The sequence below is a fragment of the Portunus trituberculatus genome, chromosome 36, assembly GCF_017591435.1.
Source record: "Portunus trituberculatus isolate SZX2019 chromosome 36, ASM1759143v1, whole genome shotgun sequence".
Taxonomy (NCBI): domain Eukaryota; kingdom Metazoa; phylum Arthropoda; class Malacostraca; order Decapoda; family Portunidae; genus Portunus; species Portunus trituberculatus.
In genome coordinates, this window is record NC_059290.1 from 5,804,094 (window position 1) to 5,823,962 (window position 19,869).

The 19,869-nt window shown below is 42.2% G+C and overlaps 3 protein-coding genes across 5 annotated transcripts in view; 2 read left to right on the plus strand and 1 right to left on the minus strand.

Moving 5' to 3' along the window:
• The window catches only part of LOC123513392 (mediator of RNA polymerase II transcription subunit 13-like), a 64,194-nt gene extending 61,867 nt beyond the window's left edge, over nt 1-2,327 (minus strand). For 2 of the 3 annotated variants that reach the window (XM_045270529.1, XM_045270527.1), the window contains exon 1: nt 2,104-2,326. In XM_045270529.1, coding sequence (XP_045126464.1) covers nt 2,104-2,172 — 69 coding nt within the window. In that variant the 5' untranslated portion in view covers nt 2,173-2,326. Of the gene's footprint in view, nt 1-2,103 lie in introns of all 3 variants that reach the window. The other variant, XM_045270528.1, reaches the window with a different exon arrangement.
• Nucleotides 2,328-2,688: 361 nt separating this feature from the next.
• LOC123513394 lies at nt 2,689-9,852 on the plus strand. Its single transcript, XM_045270532.1, has 5 exons — nt 2,689-2,847; nt 3,411-3,508; nt 4,340-4,542; nt 6,567-6,686; nt 9,365-9,852. The coding sequence occupies exons 1-5, from the start codon at nt 2,752-2,754 to the stop codon at nt 9,484-9,486; spliced, it is 639 nt and encodes a 212-aa protein (XP_045126467.1). The 5' UTR covers nt 2,689-2,751; the 3' UTR covers nt 9,487-9,852.
• Nucleotides 9,853-11,295: 1,443 nt separating this feature from the next.
• Nucleotides 11,296-18,982, plus strand: LOC123513395. Its single transcript, XM_045270533.1, has 7 exons — nt 11,296-12,101; nt 13,301-13,411; nt 13,969-14,080; nt 15,089-15,208; nt 15,582-15,704; nt 17,138-17,263; nt 18,568-18,982. The coding sequence occupies exons 1-7, from the start codon at nt 11,902-11,904 to the stop codon at nt 18,745-18,747; spliced, it is 972 nt and encodes a 323-aa protein (XP_045126468.1). The 5' UTR covers nt 11,296-11,901; the 3' UTR covers nt 18,748-18,982.
• The last annotated feature ends 887 nt before the right edge of the window (nt 18,983-19,869 follow it).

Consider the following 19,869-nt stretch of genomic DNA (forward strand, 5'->3'; position numbering starts at 1 on the left):
GTGTTGTGTTGAGCGAAAGGAATGGCAGTTTTTGATTGTTGATATTATTTTATCTTTTCATAATTCTCCGTTCGTCACTTTCATTTTCCTTTTCGTTGTTGTTGTTGTTGTAGGCGCAGTTGTTATTGTTGTTAAAATACAGTAAAGAACAACATCCAAGTTTGTGTTAATTAACCTTCTCTTCATCCCCCCCCCCTTCCCTCAGTACTACACGTGGCAAGAGACAACACAATATAATACATTAATTCTCTCTCTCTCTCTCTCTCTCTCTCTCTCTCTCTCTCTCTCTGTCACGTGCCTGTCTCTTTAATAGCTAGCAGCAGTTGTTGCTATGTTAAGTCAAGGAAGGATTTACTGTACAACTTCATCACATCAACTTCCCAACACGTTACTGATTACTTTGCTATCACTCCGTCACCTCCCCGTCCCCTCCCATTCCTCTTCCCTCAGCTATCTCTATCTCCCTTCCTTCAGCTTCTTGACTCACCACACAGGTACAAACATGAACAACTTTTAGGTAACTGCATTCTGGTATATTTTTCAAGTAGTTTTTGTGTGGAGGGAAAATAAGAGAATGTATTGGATTCAGCTAAAAAAAAAAAAAAAAAAAGAATGTTGGGCGCACGTGACAGCCTTTCCTTTCACACACACACACACACACACACACACACACACACACACACACTGAAGCGTAAATCACTGCGTATTACCCTATATACGAATAAAAGACACGCAAAACACAAAATAAAACACAAGCCAAACCTTAAAATAAGTCTATCCTCAGTCTATTCCCTCCATAAAACACCCCCACACCCCTGATACCCCCATGAAACCCCTCAGAACCATAAACAAACAACGCCACACCACCACAACGCAACCAAAATCTCGCATAACTTATAATCGTAATGCGCTTTTTTAACCTCGCACAAAAGGACACTGCAGTAGCATACGTCACAGCACAGGTACTGAGGTCATTTAGCACCAATAAAGCTAGCGGTAATCTATTGCTTATCACCTGTGTCACATTAGCACACCCGCACTGATATGTAGCTACCCCCCGAAGCGGTCTGGGTGTGTGTTGTATCAAAAACTGCATAATAAAGTTTCAAAGTGTTTATTATTAGAATTACTGTGTCACAAGTCTATGGACATCCGGTTTAATATCAATTATTTGGTGTGTGTGTGTGTGTGTGTGTGTGTGTGTGTGTGTTGCGTGCTTATACCGGAACAATAACCACTGCTTTCCCATACTCAACAAGCTACATAAATGGACGGAATTGCTTTGAAAATAACATACACTCCCGTCACTCACTCACACACTCACACACACACAGAATCATATGGCTCTAACTACACAAACAACAAAAACAAGAGTCAATACCACACACAGTTAGTTGGTGAGTGAGGAGTGAGGAGCTGGCTGACGGAGGAGGAGAGAGAGGGGGAGAGACTAAGAGGAGGAGGAGGAGGTATGAGAAGGGGTGGTGATGGTGGTGGCGGGAGGGATGCATCACCACCACTACCACTGAATCACAAAACGCAGAATATACATTTAGGCCTTCATTCCCTAGGCCTTCCCACCACACGGAGTAAAATACCGAACTTGCAACACGAAGAAAGCAAAAACCATTAAGTCTGCCCCCCCAAACCCCAACAGATTTCACCTCAGCACCCCCCATCGGCCCGGCCACCCCCTCCCCCCCTTGCAGACGGTTTCCACCCTTAGCGACCTGTCGTGCCTCTTGCTTACATTCCATTTTTTCCCTCATCTCTCACTCCTTCCCCTTAACGAATACATTAAATACACAGAGAATTTCCCCCCTTACGCCCACGCACTCGCACAGCACTGCAGAGGCGCAGCGGGTGTGGAAAAAAACAAAAAATACAATGTAGGGCAAGGAAATTGGTAGGTTATTCTTCCTTTCCAGCAGCGATGACATGGAATTTCTAGTAAATCTATGGTATTTTAGGCCTCCACACGCCGGGGACTGGTAGGCATAGGTGCAGGGGAGGCGTGGGAGTGGCGAGGAAGGCAGGAGAGGGAGGAGGAAGGAGAAAATAGGGTCAAAACAGTTGGGTCTCGTATTCAAACTCGACACTCACCAAGGCGAAGAAATTGGTGTGGCAATCTTCTAGGCTTGCCCCGTTCGTTTGCGAGTTCGTGGACATCATCGACCCATTTTCGACACTACGCTTGTATCCATCCACACGCTATGGATTAATCACCGTGTAAACCTCCAGATAACCACAATCACTCCATTGGATCTACAGTATAATGGCGGAGAGGAAATGGGAGACGTTCCAACGATGCTGAGGCTGAGCGATGTCAAGGCACGAATTTTACGCCCACCTATTTCGCCTTTCTCCACCCACCATTTGAACACTCCATTTACCCTCACATATTGTTATTTTATTATTCTTTGTTATTTTTAGTGTTGATAAATATACTAAGTTGTTGAGGAGAATAATTGTGGGGAGTTTTCGTGAGTAACTGGCAACGTCCTCTGTCAAAGCCGTCTTTTACCTAAGCTGCAATTTAGGCTTTTTCCTTAACAAAATGTCCTTTAGGTGAGACAGAAGGATATTTGAGATTATTCTAATGATTTTATTGTCTGTAAATGTGTGCATGTGTGTGTAACCTGTCAAAGTTATATAAGTTAAGAAGAAGATGTGTGGCGAGGAGTGAGTTCACGCCCGGCGGTGTCAACTCGCGCGCTGATTGGCTGGCGCGAGTCACGTGACCCTCCCATCATGGCGGCGTCCATTAGAAGGTTTCGTCTGCTGCTTCCCCGACAGGCTGCTGCCCTCAGGTCCTCACGCCCCCTGCATCGCCCTGCCCCGCCCCAGGTGAGTCACCCAGGTACCGGGGCTCAGGTGTGCTGCTCTGCGGCGCGCCTCACACCTTACTTATTAGGATCTGGCGCCTCTCCCACCTCTCCCTCTCACCGACACTCTCCTCCAGCACAACAATAACCATGCCTCTCCCTGCCCTGCTGCCCCCGTGCCTCGCCGCCCACCCTTGTCACGCCCTGCACACCACGCCCCTGGCCTGTGTGTGTCCCCGTCAGGCTGGGCTGCTCGGTGTGGCGTGTTTACTAGTGTGCCACCAGTAAACAACACTCATTGGTGGTGTTTGTCTTGTTTATGTTATTATTATTATTTTTACTTTGTCATAACATGTACTGTATGATATTAGATATAATTACTTATGTGCATTAATTAAGGTTCTGTACTTTCTCTGAGTCAATTCTGTCCACCTTCCCATTGAAAGAGTTAAGCAATACACCTAACTCAGGAACTCCCTGCTGCTGCTGCTATTGTGCACAGTGTTCACAGCAGTGTGTAGGTACAGCTAGTCTGTAGGACACTCCCCACACACTGTATTGACGCCAGCCTGTGTTCCCTCACAGCATGCAGGCCCAGCTGCCGCCGCCCCAGAGCAGGAGATGGATGTGTTCCTTAAGGACAGGAGGCTGGACTTTGACTCAGAGTCCCTGGCAGCGCGAGGGTGAGGAGCTCATTTGTCACAGGGCCCAGGGCCACTGTGACATCATACCACTGTTGGTTTACTGACCCACAGCAGCATTTTCTCTCCTGCACCTTGACGGCAGACAGTCATCACAACATTCCTTCACCACAGGCTGGCATGCTGTCCCCGCACATTGGACATGTGCCTCACTGTTGTCATAATAGTACTAAGAGTGGTCATGATTGTATATTTACACAGATGGACAGGACACTTTGCTTGCTTTAAGATCATTAAATGTAAAAAGCCTTAGAAAAAGTAAGGACTAGTACAAAGGTAATAGTTATATGAAGTATGTGAGCATCGGCAGTATAAACACCACCAGATCAATGTTTGGATGCCAGTGCTTTATAAGGGACCCTCTTGTACACACACACACACACACACACACACACACATGACTCGTTGACACTGGCAGCACATGTAACGTCATAATTAACATCCAGGAGCAGACTCTTCAGCCGTCCAGGCCCGGGAGGAAAAAAATGACAAACAAAATTATGATGAATTGCTTATAAACACTTATCACATTATCTTATCTTTAGCAGCTGGCGCCTTCAGTGGCTCTCTTTTTCTGCAGCATTTTTTAACCTAGTCTAATGACTCTCCCATTAACAGAAAAAAGATAGTCTCAAATCGCACTGTCAGTCACTAAAGGAGAATATGAAGTCACAAATCACACCATCAGTCTCTAAAGTAATCTTGCAGAAACACTTGTGAAACTAATTTCTAGACATTAGTTAATAGGGACAAGTATCCAACACTTTCCTTCTCACTAGACCTGCTCACTCAACCAACAACCTCCACCCACAGGTACCTGAGGAGTCAGAAGCCCTACACCCCACCAAAGGATGCAGCCAAGCAGGTACTGAGCATCTGCAAGCAGGTATTGGGAAGCCAGGCACCCCACATCACCTTCCCCTCTGCCCAGGACAAGTGGAAGGTGCTGCTGAAGTGTTCCCAGACCCTCGGACACACACTGCCCAACTCCCTCATGCACCGTGTCACTAGTGTGGGTGAGTCGTGAGTTGTGACTTCTTTACGACACTCACTGGTACTCTCTTGGACCTGCTTGGGGACCGACATCTCAGTGGGCCTTTTTATTTAATCGTTTCTGTTGCCCTTGGTCAGATTAACCTCTTGCGTTAAAAAAAAGAAAAAGAAAAGCAAGAGGAAGGAAGCAAACACTTGTTGCCAAAACTTTTCTGTCACATTTAGACATTTAAGACCGTTTGGCTAACTCTCTCAACCCTGTTTGTGGGACTAGGATCTCAGCGGGCCTTTTTTGTTCAATAATTTTTTGCCCTTGGCCATTTTTCCTCTCATATGTAGAAAAGTCTTTGGTGGAGGTGAACTGTACCATTTCTTCTTTCATGTAATGACTTGTACGGTGAGAAATTTTCAGAAAGTTATGTCATAGAACCATGAAAATCCATCACACCTTTGTATAGAAAATTTTGCCCTGGAACTGGAAAAGTGGTTTAATATTACCACTATTAGAAATTATATAAATATTGGCAATAATAATTACATTTTGATTTGTTTTACCTCAAGAAAAATGCTTTCCAATTTACCTTTTTTTTTAATTATTGGTTAAGAATATAGCTATAAAACTATTACAGTATACACTATTACAATATTCAATAATACAAGTTCTTTTCCTAGCTATTCATTTGTGCAAGTAATCATGAATATCACTCTATGCCAGCCACTGGGGACAGAGTGAAGATCACTGAGTGGACCTAAAACTGCAGATATTAAATATTTTTTGTTTCAGGATAATGTCTAATAGTGATTGATACTTGAAACCGTACATTATATCTTATTTTATCTAGAACAATTTATGCTAAATAGCAAGTGATACATAAGCATGACAATCTCTAGAACAATTTATGCTAAATAGCTAGTGATACATAAGCATGGCAATCTGATAGTTCAATTGTTGAGTTGACAACCTCTCCACCATTACCAACCTCTTGAAGTGGAAGTCTTACCACAACCATGAATATGCTGCACTGAGATGACTCTATGACTGGCTGTAGTGGGTGATACTGCAGTCTCAGCAGCTTACATTTCATTGTAGTGGAGTAGAGGGTAATTTAGATGTATAATAAAGATAAATATAGAAGTTAATGTGAGATTTGATTGAAAGTTCTGAGAAATTAACCTGATTCAGTATTGTTTTGTTACCAGACTCCTCACAGCTGTCACCTTGTACAACAATACTCTGGTGCTGGTGCTTCTGCCAGGCTTGTCACATGGTCTTGAAGTTTGGTTCTCTAATTGTGTCAAGCACCATCAACAATTCACACTGTCAAAATGGTCATACTTTGTGTCTAATTTCATCTTTAGGATGTGAAAAAGGTGATGGAGAGGCAAGTCAGAACTGGGACTTGAGGGTGGTAGACTGGGAGCAAGTGTCTTGTCTTGCTATGGGCAGGAGTCACAGCATACACTTGTCATCATTGCAGTGCAAGCTTAATCAGACAGAAGGATAGTATGATGAGGTATTCCACATTGATGAGGCACAAAACTTTGGAAGTGATGTGCTAATCATGATGAACAAATTAAACTATGCAACATTTTTGGTGTGGTGGTAGTGGAGGATTGTCTTCACTTCTTATTTTCCATAAATGAAATGCTAGCCTGTTAGGAGTGCAAGTTTCTGAACATCTCACCTCTCTTATTGCCTCACTGCCATGGCCTGCCACACTATCCTTAGGGTGTCTGTCACTGCATTCCTGAGTGTGATTCAGAATTTGAAGTTTGTGCTCTTATCAAGTTTGAGATTCATTGTAAAATTTCAAATGAATACAAAAATGTGATCACAGAACACTAGTGTGGCAGATAATTGTGAAGACAGCATGACATCACTCAGCATGGTGGTTCATGAAAGTCATTACTCACTCATGTAGTGCACAGACAAACATGTTTTCTTCTTTGACTGCAAAAAAATCTTATAACTTTTCATCATGCTTCTTGTAGGAAGGATTACAATTAATGTGTTAATGTAACATGTAACCCATGATCATGTTCACAGAGGAGCTGGTGACGTTCTATACCACACCAGTCATCACCACCGTGCCTCTGGACATGATGAAGGAAATCGACTTGCCCAAGAATCTCCATGTCACCTACAACTACACCAGATTCCACCCAGGTGAGTCTGCACACCAAGGAAAAGTTAGAACAACACTATAAACAAACACTTCCATTGACACTTTCACTGGACATCCACTCAGTATACTATATTGATTTGTTTTAAAATGCCATCATAACATTTGTCTGCTAACACACAAAGGATACCTTTCATGTACAGTGATAGTTCTGTAGATGGTGTCAGCATCAAGACTCATGCAGCTCCAAGAATGAACTATGGAAGTTGTGTGTGTCTTTCTGTACATCTGCTGAACAGTGTGGTTATAACCATGCAAGATCCAGTGACCAGCTACTGGGTGCTTTCCAAATCTCATTCACTGCTAGGATTGATGAAATAATGTCTTCAAGTCTTGAAGGCTCTTGGTTCCTTGTTACCAGACTGAAGCATCAACTAGAATGCTTCCCCTGCACACAATGAAAAGTTGTGCCATCAGCACAAAGCCCTAAGACTGCCAGGACCATTACTTAAACAGCAGTTGGTTAGCATCACACCATCAACCATTGGTCTTTATCCTGATGCCCTTACTGGTATCACCTGCTAAGGGTATCTTTTGTATGGAGAAGCCATCCACTGCCAAGTGGGAGATGACAGGAGATGGTGAGTCCTGCAGTCATGTCCTACTGTTTAGTGTATCGGACACACTGTATAGTTGTATGTTACAACTCATGCTGATCTCTCACTGGCAGTACATGTTCCGGTGGAAGGAGGAAAGCTGTTGCAATCTTAATCTTTGTGCCAGGTTGGCATCAGTTAGTTCTTGAAAATTACACTGGATAGAACCATAAGTAACAGGATGGAACCAGAAATAGTGGGTTCAAGCTTGAGAAATTTAGGTTTTGGAAAGAAATGGGAAGGAACTGGTTGTCTTATAGTAGAGTGGTTGGTGAATGGAATGGGCTCAGTAATTATATTGTTGGTACTGAGTCAGTAGGGAGCTTTAAAAGATTAGATAAATTTTATGGATGAGGGTGATAGATAGGATGATAGGTAGCTTTTTTCTTAGAGGGACTGCCATATGTTGGTATTTTGGTGTTTTGCAGCTTCCCTCATTTTCTTATGTTCTTTTGTTCTTATGAATGTGTGTCTGCCTTGGTGTTGCTACTTATTGCACAGACTCACTGCCAAGTCAGCACTAGTGAATAGTAAACGTGACAGGAATTATGCTGTATCATCAATAATCATGTTACTTGGTAAGAGAAGGAAGAATCTCACAGAAGGATGTTGGACAGGGCAGTGATGGAATAACAAAGTGGACTGCATGTTCACCAGAAGTAATCATCAGATTGGTGAAGATCACCCACATTCTGTCATCAACTTTGTCTCAACTGATGGTACTCCTGTAGGCAAGGCAGCACATGCCTTCACAGGAACCAGCAAAAACTCTTCCTACACTGCCACAGTTGTGGGGTGACCAATTCTTCAAGAAACGTCATTTTCTATTTGCATTCTCCATTCAGAATATGTTTTTGTCATTATTTATTCTCATTCATCTTCATTGTTTCTTAAATCTACTTTGTAAGTACTTTTCATTATTAGTGCGACTGGCAGTCATTTGGTAGGAGTAGAGAAATCAATAAACTACAAGAAAGTATTACTACACTGCATCCTGGCCAGAACAGGAATGTGCAGGCAGTGTGGTGGGAGGAAGTTTGCATGGCATCAGTGTTGGTTGGTGACCACTTAGTGACACCACTGGACAAACACGAGACCAACTGGTGTAACAGTCAGTGATGCATTGTGCACCATCAGGAAGCAACGCTGGTGTGAGGCATGAAAAATGTCCCATATCACTACACTAGAAAAGTTAACAGTGCAGCAATTGTCTCGTGTCTTTATTCTTTCAGTGTTATCATCAGCTTCAGTATGAGAAAAGTGCAGTTGTTGACCATTTCATAGCTATGCTATGTATAAATTTCACATGCAGTTGGTCTTCTGATATGAATTCAGATTTTACTCAAAATTTCATATGTATTATTGCCATCTACCTGTGTACTACCAGGCTTAGATTTAGCTAAAAGTAAGGTAACTAAGACAATATGTTTTGCTTGACCTTATGTAGGAATTGAAATATAAAGGAGAGGGTTTCTTATCTCTTCACTGTTTACCATTTAGTCACCTTTCACATTATTATATATATATATATATATATATATATATATATATATATATATATATATATATATATATATATATATATATATATATATATATATATACATTAAATAAAGTCTGTTGATTTTATTTTGCGTATCCATCACATCTGATGCTCTCCAGAATGTCAGCCAGGTGAACCCACCTCCCCACTGTGGCACTCCAACCACAGCAGTAACCTCCCAGTAAACAGCTTAAACTCATGTATTAGCCAGAGGCTAGTACTGTGGTAATGCTAGTGAGCATGGCAGTATTCTTCCAACTCAGCTGCCTTGTGTGTGGCAGGACCATGTTCCCCTAGTCATAAGTATTGTTTAGTGCAGTAAATAAGGTCTATGACAATAATATCTCTACAGCAATTATTGTTCAGCACTCAGCAAGTTACAAGGTCTTTTCATGTCAGTCAGTCAGTTAATTGGTCAGTCAGTCAGTCATTCAGTCAGCCAGCCAGCCACATAACAGCAAATAGTTGGGTACTGATGACATTCCCTTGGCAGCACATCATTAACACTATTGTCACCCTACAGAGACAGACACCAAGTTTGGAGGTGTGTCAGTCTTCACCAATGACTCTACTATTGTCATGGGCCTCAAGAACAAGAAGCGTTACCCAGGCTACGAGGCAAAGACTCAGTGGCCGTTCAAGTAAAGGGCATCAGCTGGAGGCCGGGATTCTTTTGGCACAAGACACAGCAGGATGTTACAAAATCAGTGCTTGAAAATTTACTTGAAATGACTTGCAATATTTGGTTACACCATTGTACAAGTCAGCATGGTGCTGCAGTGCCACTTCCCTTGTGTAGGTAACAAGTAGTTGAACACTTGTGTGACAAAAGGACTTCAGACATCTTCCCTTGATTACTGTGGAGTCTAGCACAGTGTTGGTTTGTTTTTCATGGTGACAGCTTATGAACCAGATGGTATTGCAGTGGCATTGTTGGTGGCATCTCTTCATGTACATATTTTTTATATTGTTAGTGTGTTAAAATTAAATAAAAATAACTATTTTATATCATCAGGTGTTTTGTGTCCTTAAATAAGTGATTTTCGTCAATTATCTGTGTGGTGTCCCCTTAAATAAGAGTAATGTATTGTAGATGAAAGACTAAAGATTGTTAATCTCAACAAATTTGTGTCAGAAGTTTTATCTTAATTCTCTTATCCAGTAACATACAGTGTGGAGAGAAAGAAAACCCTCAGGTGAGGAAACAGTTGGCTTATTAAGTAAAATGATTCATCCTTCCCTTGGCCCAGAGGGCTCACTGAACCCAGTTAGTCTCCAGTGAAATGTACCCAAACCAGTATGCAGCATGATATTGCTAGTGGAAGGTAGGCATTAAGAGGCAAGACAAGCTTGACTCAATCCATTACAAATACAAAGGGGTGAATGGACAGATTTGCACAATATTACCATAATTCAGGTGGCGGAGCCGCGGATCAGGTGACCCCAATCATGCGCATTACCTGCCGCACAATAACGGCTGACGCAATACTGCAGGACGAGAAGCCGCTCTTGCCCTCCACGCGCCCCACCATGCACGGCAGTCACGCAAGGGATGGAGGAACTGTTTTGTCTTGTGTGTGTGTGTGTGGTGTGTGAGACGCAGATGATCATGGGATATATAAAATTAAAGTCAATGAAGCCTCTCTCTCTCTCTCTCTCTCTCTCTCTCTCGATATAGTACAGAAACGAGAGGAAAATTACAGGATGAAAAGAAAAAGTAATACGATCAAGCTTATTAATAAAAACGCCCTGGAAAAGTGTGTGTGTGTTTGTGTGTGTGTGTGTGTGTTTACTTACCTAGTTGTATTGTACAGGGTTCGATTGGGGCTCATACTGTCCTGTCTCCATCTCTCCATTTATCTAATTTTCCCTTAAAGTTATGCACATTATGTGCTGCAACAACTTCATCATTCAATGCACTCCATTTTTCTACCGTTCTATGTGGAAAACTGTATTTTCCAATATCCTTCACATACTGTCTCTCCCTGATCTTCTTTGCATGTCCTCTTGCCCTTCTATCTTCTTCTGTCACCAGCACCAGGTCTTGCTTGTCTATCTTTCCAATGCCGTTAACTATTTTATACATTGTTATTAGGTCCCCTCTTTCTCTCCTATCTTGTAAGGTTGGCAGTCCCATTTCCTTCAGTCTTTCTTCATATGTTCGGTCCTTTAGTTCCGGCACCATCTTTGTAGCTATCCACTGGATCCGGTCTAATTTTCTTAGATGCTTTTTCAAGCTCGGCGACCACACTACTGCTGCATATTCCAACTGTGGACGTATATTCGTAATGATTTTTCATCATATCCTTGTCCAAGTAGTAGTGAAAAGCCATCCAGTGTGTGTGTGTGTGTGTGTGTGTGTGTGTGTGTGTGTGTGTGTGTGTGCTGTTAAAAAAAACTAAAAAGACAACAATCGCATACGTAACACAAGTCTTCAATAACACCAACCTTTCCTGGAATATTCAAGCCAGAGTTTCCTCCTAACGAACCCAGCGCCGGCCATCCTTCCTCCGCTGCCCCGCTCAGCCACACACCACCACGTCCTCATCTGCACATCCAGCACAACATCAACATTGACAGCAAGAAGAGAAGCACGCCAGAGAGAGAGAGAGAGAGAGAGATGGGGGAGGACTAGCGAGGAACAGAATATGGAAATCGTGTAGTGTAGTTTGTTGTTGATACCGTCACCGTTTCCGTCATTGCCATTCCTCTGCAGTACATGACACCTGAAACGGAGAGAAAAAGTATGCATCAGTGGTGTAGTGGTGTGCTGAACTAGCATTGAAACACACACACACACACACATGACGTGGAAAGAATTAAGAGGTATCACAGTGAAGATCGAACGCACATCCTCGATTCTAATCTGTTACTTAATCAAGTAACCACGCACACCTTCCACGCACAATCAAGGAACGACCACCCGTTCAAGTTTCTCAATACGTGCTACAATTTTCTATCCAATAAAGTTCCTCATGGTGTGGACTTAATAACATGTAACAATGCTTCATATTGAGAAGACATCAATAACATTAGGGACATCGTGAAGTAACACTGGTGATGAGGTGTGAAGGAAAAATGGCTCGCATCCACTGTAAGATCACGCCTCTGTCTGTGTACTTGGTGGTGCTGGCCACGTACAGCACCCTCATGATGCTGGCCTGTCTGGAGAACGAACAGCTGGAGCGCATGGCCAAGGAACATGAACAAGAGACTGCAGCGCCCCTAGAGGAAGACATGACCATCGTGAGAGACAGGAGGTGGGTCTCAGGACTATGCTGGGTGACTGTGAAGGAAAAACGACGATGTCAGGAAATAGGGAGAGGAGAGTGGCATAACAAACGATAGTGTGAAGTATAAGCAGGCAATATGAAAAATGTGAGATAAAATATTTTAGTATGAGACCTAAGCAGGAAGAGTAAGACAATTTCCACCGCAGGTAAAAGATTATATAATGGGATAAGGAGAGAAAAGTGGCATAACAAACGATAGTGTGAAATATAAGGAGCAAATATGAAAAAAAAATGTGAGCTGAAGAATAATAGTGTGAGATATAAGCAGAAAGAGTAAGGCAACGCAGGTGTAAAACGATTATATAAGGAAATAAGGAGAGGCGTGTGATATAGCGAAAGATAGTGTGAGATATAAGCAGAAAATATGAGAAATGTGAAAGAAAGAATAGTGTGACATCTAAATAGAAAGTGTAAGGCAGTTTCTACAGCACGTAAAACGATAATATAAGGGGATAAGGAGAGTAGTAAGATATAACGAAAGATAATGTGAAGTATAAGCAGGATAATATAAGAAATGTGAAATAAAGAATAAAACTCTAACATCTAAGCAGGAAGTGTAAATAAATAGTCAATGCACAGCGCAGGTAAAACGATAATGTAAAAGGATTAGATGAGGCGTGTAATATAACGAAAGATAGTGAGGTATAAGCAGGATATAGTATGAGAAAATGTGAGGTCAAGAATAATAGTGTGACATCTAAGGAGGAAGTGTAAGGCAATTCCCACCGCAGGTAAAACGATAATGTGATGGGATAAGATGAGGCGTGTGAAATTGCGTGATATAAAGAAAGATAGTGTGCGATATGACCAAGAAACATGAAAAAAATGTGAGATAAGGAACAATAGTCTGACATCTAAACGGGAAATGTTGGCCAATCTTCATCAGTAGTAAACTGGTAATGTAAGGGAATAAGAAGAGAGTGGTATGCCAAACGATAGTGTGAGGTATATAAGCAGGAAATATGAAGAATGTGAGATAAGGAATAATAGTTTGACATCTAAGCGGGATATGTTGGGCAATTTTCAACGGAAGTAAAACGGTAATGTAAGGGAAAGAGAATAAGAATAGCGTGGTATACCAAACTACAGTGTGAGGTATATAAGCAGGAAATATGAGAAATGTGAGATAAGGAATAATAGTCTGACATAAGCTATTCCCGCCGCAGGTCACAGCATGGAAGGTGGCTGAGGAGCGTGGATGACTTCTTCAGGCGCATGGGGACCCTGGAGACCACCTGCTCCAAGATGGTCTCCCTCGGCGGCACCTACTGCAGGAGGTGAGAGACTGAGCTAGGCTGTGTACGTCTACTATGAGAGAGCAGGATGCGAGGGTATGTGCCACACTTTTAAGATACTTATGCGCCGAACCTCACTACTTTTAGAATACTTTACTAGAAGGCACACGTGTTTTTAAAGATGTTTCTGCTGTTCTAGTGAGAGATTAACACTACTTCTACAATACTGATAGGCGAAACACTCTTGAAAACCGGCTGATCAATTATGTGGCCTTTGCAAATAGTCGCGTTGAGAGAGCAATGAGTTTTTAATACGGGCCTATGTCTCGTGCGATCGGTGAGGTTAAACAGCAGGGCGTCTGTTAGTTCCTGGATGGGTGACACGGAGAACCAGAAGGAAGACTAATTGGTTAACTAATTGACTGAAAGATTGGTTGATTTATTGATTGATTGATGGGTTAACTAATTGAGTGCTTGAGTGATGACCTTGAGTGACGTCCCTCCTTTCTGTAGTGATGAGGAGGGTGTAAAGGGCGTGCTAATGAGGTGAATGTGAGAAGGAACTATAGAGGAAAGATTGACAGATGTTCCTTCTACAGAGCTCTGGATAACAACAAGGTGGTGTGTCTGGACGAGGACGTGACACTAAAATCCAACAACTGCACCGTCTACTCCTTCGGGATTGGCGCTGACACAACTTTCGACGACCAGGTGAGTGCGTCAGGTGTGCAGGTGTGAGGTGTTCATAAACGTTTGGGTGTCACTGTTCGACAAGATTCAACAAGCTGTGATGGAAGTAAATGTGAGTGTTTTAAGAGAGTATCTTCGTAACGCCTGATAATTTAATACGAAATCTATATCGTTAATGTAGAAATATACTGATAAGAACATAAATAATGACTTCTGTGGCTTTTGATAATACCTAAGATAAGAGCCAATATCGTTTAACCCCTCCATTCCGATATGGAGCAGCTAACAACAGTACAATAGTGTGTGAAATCATTATAAGCCTCTGAACGAAAGAAAATTAAAAAAGTATTACACAATTTCCAGCCAGTACAATATTATGAAGAGACTCCACAAAAAATAATGAATAAAACATGTCGCAATAGTTAGTAATTTATGAAAGATGAGTCAAATAACAACGGAAGGGTTAAGAATAAAAGATAAAAACACATGAAATTAAATAAATAAAAACATCTCACAGTAGTTAGCAATTTATGAAAGATGAGTCAAACAACAACGGAAGGGTTAAGAATACATATATGAATAGACTAGATAAAAAAAAACTATAATTCCTCAGTAGTTTGTGATTTATAAAGATGAGTCAAATAGCAACGAAAGGATTAAGAATTAGAAAAAAAAAATAAATAAAATAAAATCAATGAAAACATATCACACAGACCTTAACTCATTTAAGAGAAAGGTTTCAAGACATTTATTCCATTCCTTTGATTAAATCCCACGACCCTGCTCGGGAATTGGCATCTAAGTGGGCCTTTTTGTTTAGTTAATTTTGTTGCTGTTGGCCAGAATTTCCCTCTTACACACACACACACAAAAAAATGCTAGTTATTCATGAAAGACGAGTCAAACAACAAGGAAAGGGTTAATGAATGCAAATAAGGTCATATAGAAAGCTAACCTGTATTTACGTCACCTACCTTCGCACATTTTCTTTACTCCTCTTCCTTCTTTCCTTCTTTCCTTCCTGCACAGATGAACTACTACGGGTGTGACGTGTTCATGTTTGACCCCACTGTGAACCCAGAGGCAATAGTTTCCACCAACCTCGAGCACGAACGCTTCCACCTCCTCGGCCTCGACATCTACCGCTACGTAAGCACACACACACACACACACACACACACACACACACACAGAGAGAGAGAGAGAGAGAGAGAGAGAGAGGGGGGGGGGATTAATAAAGAGAAAACGAGGAAAAAAAATAACGCAGTCATATTGGAAGAAAAGATGAGAGAGAGAGAGAGAGAGAGAGAGAGAGAGAGAGAGAGAGAGAGAGCGGGTGAGGTTGGAGGAGGACAGTCAATGAAGAGGGAACGAGTAAAACAAGAAAATGTGTCAAGTCAGAATAGAAACAATGTCTCAAAGGAAGATGAGAGAGAGAGAGAGAGAGAGAGAGAGAGAGAGAGAGAGAGAGAGAGAGAGAGAGAGAGAGAGAGAACATTCTAACCTTTTACCTGCGTCACAGAATCGCACGCATTTGAACGTATATCCAGACGGGATAAACGAAAACATAACGGGAGAGTTCGACACTTACGACAACATTCGGCGTCGCTTGGGGCACGAGTCTCGCCCCGTGCACTACCTCAAGGTCAGTATCCGCCTGTGTTTTCGTTTTCACCTCTAAATGGCGCCATATTCAGAAACGCTTCTCTCTTTCACCGCGACCATTTTCAAACTCTACAGAGACGATTAGCCGAGTTCTAAAGAGTATTAATTTTGTCCTGTTGGTAATGTAGAAAACTTGTTAACATGTCACTAGAATTACAGAAACATCCTTAAAAATCCGTGTCACTTCAACTAGAGCCCTTTGAAAATAGTAAAGGTGCAGCGCGGAAGTGTTTCAGAATATAGGCCACGATCAGATGTACTATTGAGAAAACTCTGGAATGTTATAGAGTGATCGTAATGCAAAACTGTGTGAGATGAGTATTTTCATCTGAGGATTAGACGATTTTTTTTTTTTTTTTCGTTTTGTTTCCTTTTTATGCATTTCTTATACCTACCACTCTAGTTTTCTCAGTAATGCAAAAATTGTGTATATTAATTCTTTTCACCTGAGAATAAGACGATTTATCATTTTTCGTTTTTTTTTTTTTTCTTTCTCCATTCAGTATAAATCTAGTTAAGTCAATGCGTAAGGCTTCACTGTACTAGTGTGTTGACAATAGGTAATGTGTTATGCAATTATAATCATATCAGTTACAAATCAAATAGTTGGGTTATTCACTGCATCATTGGACTAGGAATAGGTAATGTCTGGTTCAATAGATCACATGACGGCGCAGTTACAGAGGCAGGCGAGGATTCACTGTTATTAAAGTTTGACGCAGCTAGGGCCGCTCTCTCACCATGACTATTTTCTACGGCCACAGAGATGACTGGTCGGTTTCTGAAGAGTATTTTCTTTTAATAACACAGAACTCACGTTGATTTGTCACTACAACCATTAAAGCACCCTGAAAAATCCGTGTACATCTAACTAGGAACTTTTCAAATAGTGGAAATGCATCGTGGAAGTGTTTGAGAATAGGAACCTTAGACACGTCGGTACTGCCATATTTCACCTGCTTCATTCCATCTCGCCATACGTTAGTGCTGTAATCAACTTGCCAATGAATAACCACCTGAAACTATTAATCATTGCACGAGTTTAGGTATTTGAAGACTATCATAGCGGTCTTGCTTTATCTACTACTACTACTACTACTACTACTACTACTACTACTACTATTATTACTACTACTCTTACTACTACTATTACTACTACTACTACCACTACTACTACTATTACTACTACTACTACCACTACTACTACTACTACTACTACTACTACTACTACTACTACTCCTGCTACTGTTCCTACTACTACTACTACTACTGTTCCTTCTACTACTATTCCTACCATTATTATTCCTACTACTACTACTACTACTACTACTACTACTATACCTCCTCCGTCTCCTCCTCCTCCTCGTACTACTACTACTACTACTACTACTACTACTACTACTACTACTACAGATGGACATAGAGAATTCTGAGTGGCGTGTTCTCCCTGACTTGGCCAAGGGCGGGAAGCTGGAGGGCGTACGTCAGCTGGCCATTGAGATTCACACCATGGACATCATCAGAGCGCCCACACACCAGGTAAGCTCACACACACACACACACACACACACACACACATTACTTTCCATCAATCTACCTGTTTCCGTCAATAATAGAAAGGATTTTATTATCTTTGTTTACTCATTTAACTATCTACACTATATATATATATATATATATATATATATATATATATATATATATATATATATATATATATATATATATATATATATATATATATATATATATGCTTAATTCTCTTCCTTACTTCTTTCCTTCCTTTCCACCATTTTTCTTTAAATATCGCGTACTCTGTTTTAAGATACATTCCTTATAATAACAAATTAATTCTTTCCTTAGTTATCAATTGTGTTGTTTTCTTTGTTTTCATTTTCTTCACAAATTTTCTTCCTTCCTTCTTTCTATCAATTTCCTTCCTTCCTTTCTTCCTACAACTCCTTTTCTTCTTTTTCTTCCTTCCTTCCTTTCTTCCTACTACTCCTTTCCTTCTTTTCCTTCCCACACCGTCCTTCTACACAGTCTTGCGGATACTCCTTCATTTCAGTGTTTATTTCCTTCCTTCCCTTCTTTTCGACACAAGTTCTTCCTACACGCCCAGTTTTACGAAATTCCTTCCTTTCTTGTCTCCATTCTCTCTTTCCTCTTTTCCTTCTCCTCTCTTTGCTTTACCTACACCCCTATTAAGTATTCCTTCCCTTCATGTATCCTTTCTCTCTTCTCTCCCTTCCTTCTCTTCCCTTTGCTCTTCTTACAGCCACAATAATTATTCCTTCCCTTTATGTCTCTCTTCTTTCTTTTCTCCCTTCTTTCTCTTCCTTTTGCTCTTTCAACACTTAATAAGTTTCCCTTCCTTTCATGTATTCTTCCTTTCTTTCCTTCTTTCCTTTTCTTTCCTTTGCTCTTCTTACACCACCAATAAGTATTCCTTCCCTTTATGTCACCCTTCTCTCTTTCCTCCCCTCCTACTCCTCCTTTTCCTCTGCCTATACTCTCAATAAATTTTCATTCCCTTTTTGTCTCCTTTCTCTTTTTCCTTCCTTCCGTCTCTTTCTTTTGCTTATCCTACACTCCCAATAAGTATTTCTTCATGTGTCCTTTCTCTCTTTCCCCTCTTCCTTCTCTCCCTTTTGCACTTCCTACACTCCCAATAACTATTCCTTCCCTTCATAATATGCCCGTTCTCTCTATTTCCTCTTTCATCTCTTCCCTTTGCTCTTCCTACACCTATTGCCTTAAAGTACTCCTTTCTTACATACCCCCTCGTCTCCCTCCTTCCCCCTTCTACGCACCCACTCTCACAGTACTTCTCCCCCCCACAGGTACTGCCCCTCCTTCGTCATTACTGGCAGGTTCTGGAACACCTCACTCGATTGGGCTTCCTCCGTGCCTGGTACCGCCCCAACCTGGTAGTGGAGACCATGTACCACGTGCCAGGGGAGAACAGATCCATTGCCACGTGTTTTGAAGTTCTCTACCTCCGTCGTGGTCCCGTCTATTAATGAAACAATAGTTGTGTTTAGTGAATCGTCGCCTCTTCCTCCTCAGGTTTAGTGATTTTTAGTTCTTGTTCAGTGAGGTTAGGTTAGCTTAGGTTTGGTCTGGTTAGTTGCTGGTTCAATAGTCTTGTTGTTAATGTTATTGCTGCTGCTATCACTACTACCACCTCTATTACTACTACTACTACTACTACCACCATTATTACTACTACTACTACTACTACTACTACTACTACTACTACTACTTTTACTACTACTACCACTACTTATACTAATAGTTATACTATAATTACTAATACTACGACAACGACTGCTATTACCACCACTGTCTACTGCCACTGCTGCTGCTGCTACTACTGCTACTACTACTGCTACCACCACTACTGCTGCTGCTGCTACCTGCTGCTGCTGCTGCTGCTGCTGCACCACCACTGCTGCTGCTGCTGCTGCTGCTGCTGCTACCACTATGCTGCTGCTGCCCACCACTGCACCGCTGCTAATCTGCTGCTGCTACCACTGCTGCTGCCACCACTGCTGCCACCGCCGCTGCTGCTGCTGCTGCTGCTGCTGCTGCTGCTGCTGCTGCTGCTGCTGCCACTGCACCACCACCACCACCACCACCACCACCACCACCACCACCACCACCACCGCCGCTGCTGCTGCTGCTGCTGCTGCTGCTGCTGCTGCTGCTGCTGCTGCCACCACTGCTGCCACTGCCACCACCACCACCACCACCACCACCACCACCACCACTGCCACCACCACAACCACCACTGCTGCTGCTGCTGCTGCTGCTGCCACCACCACTGCCACCACCACTGCTGCTGCTGCTGCTGCCACCACCACCACCACCACCACTGCCACCACTGCACCACCACCACCTGCTACCACCACCACCACCACCACCACCACTGCTGCTGCCACTGCTGCTGCTGCCACCACCACCACCACCACCACCACCACCACCACCACCACTACCACTGCCACTACCACCACCACCACCACCACTACTGCTACCACCACCACCACCACTTTTTTTTTTTTTTTTTACATTACAAGGGCACTGGCCAAGGGCAAACACAGTGTTGGAAAAAAAAATCCCGCTGGTTGCCAGGCCCTGTTAAA

What these genes read in the sequence shown, in the direction of transcription:
- LOC123513394 (XM_045270532.1), top strand. Translation starts at nt 2,752, where the DNA reads ATGGCGGCGTCCATTAGAAGGTTTCGTCTGCTGCTTCCCCGACAGGCT. An exon ending in ATCGCCCTGCCCCGCCCCAG is followed by an intron (nt 2,848 to 3,410) that starts GTGAGTCACCCA and finishes GTTCCCTCACAG; the next exon opens with CATGCAGGCCCAGCTGCCGC. An exon ending in GAGTCCCTGGCAGCGCGAGG is followed by an intron (nt 3,509 to 4,339) that starts GTGAGGAGCTCA and finishes CTCCACCCACAG; the next exon opens with GTACCTGAGGAGTCAGAAGC.
- LOC123513395 (XM_045270533.1), top strand. Translation starts at nt 11,902, where the DNA reads ATGAGGTGTGAAGGAAAAATGGCTCGCATCCACTGTAAGATCACGCCT. An exon ending in ACCATCGTGAGAGACAGGAG is followed by an intron (nt 12,102 to 13,300) that starts GTGGGTCTCAGG and finishes TTCCCGCCGCAG; the next exon opens with GTCACAGCATGGAAGGTGGC. An exon ending in GCCCCGTGCACTACCTCAAG is followed by an intron (nt 15,705 to 17,137) that starts GTCAGTATCCGC and finishes CTACTACTACAG; the next exon opens with ATGGACATAGAGAATTCTGA.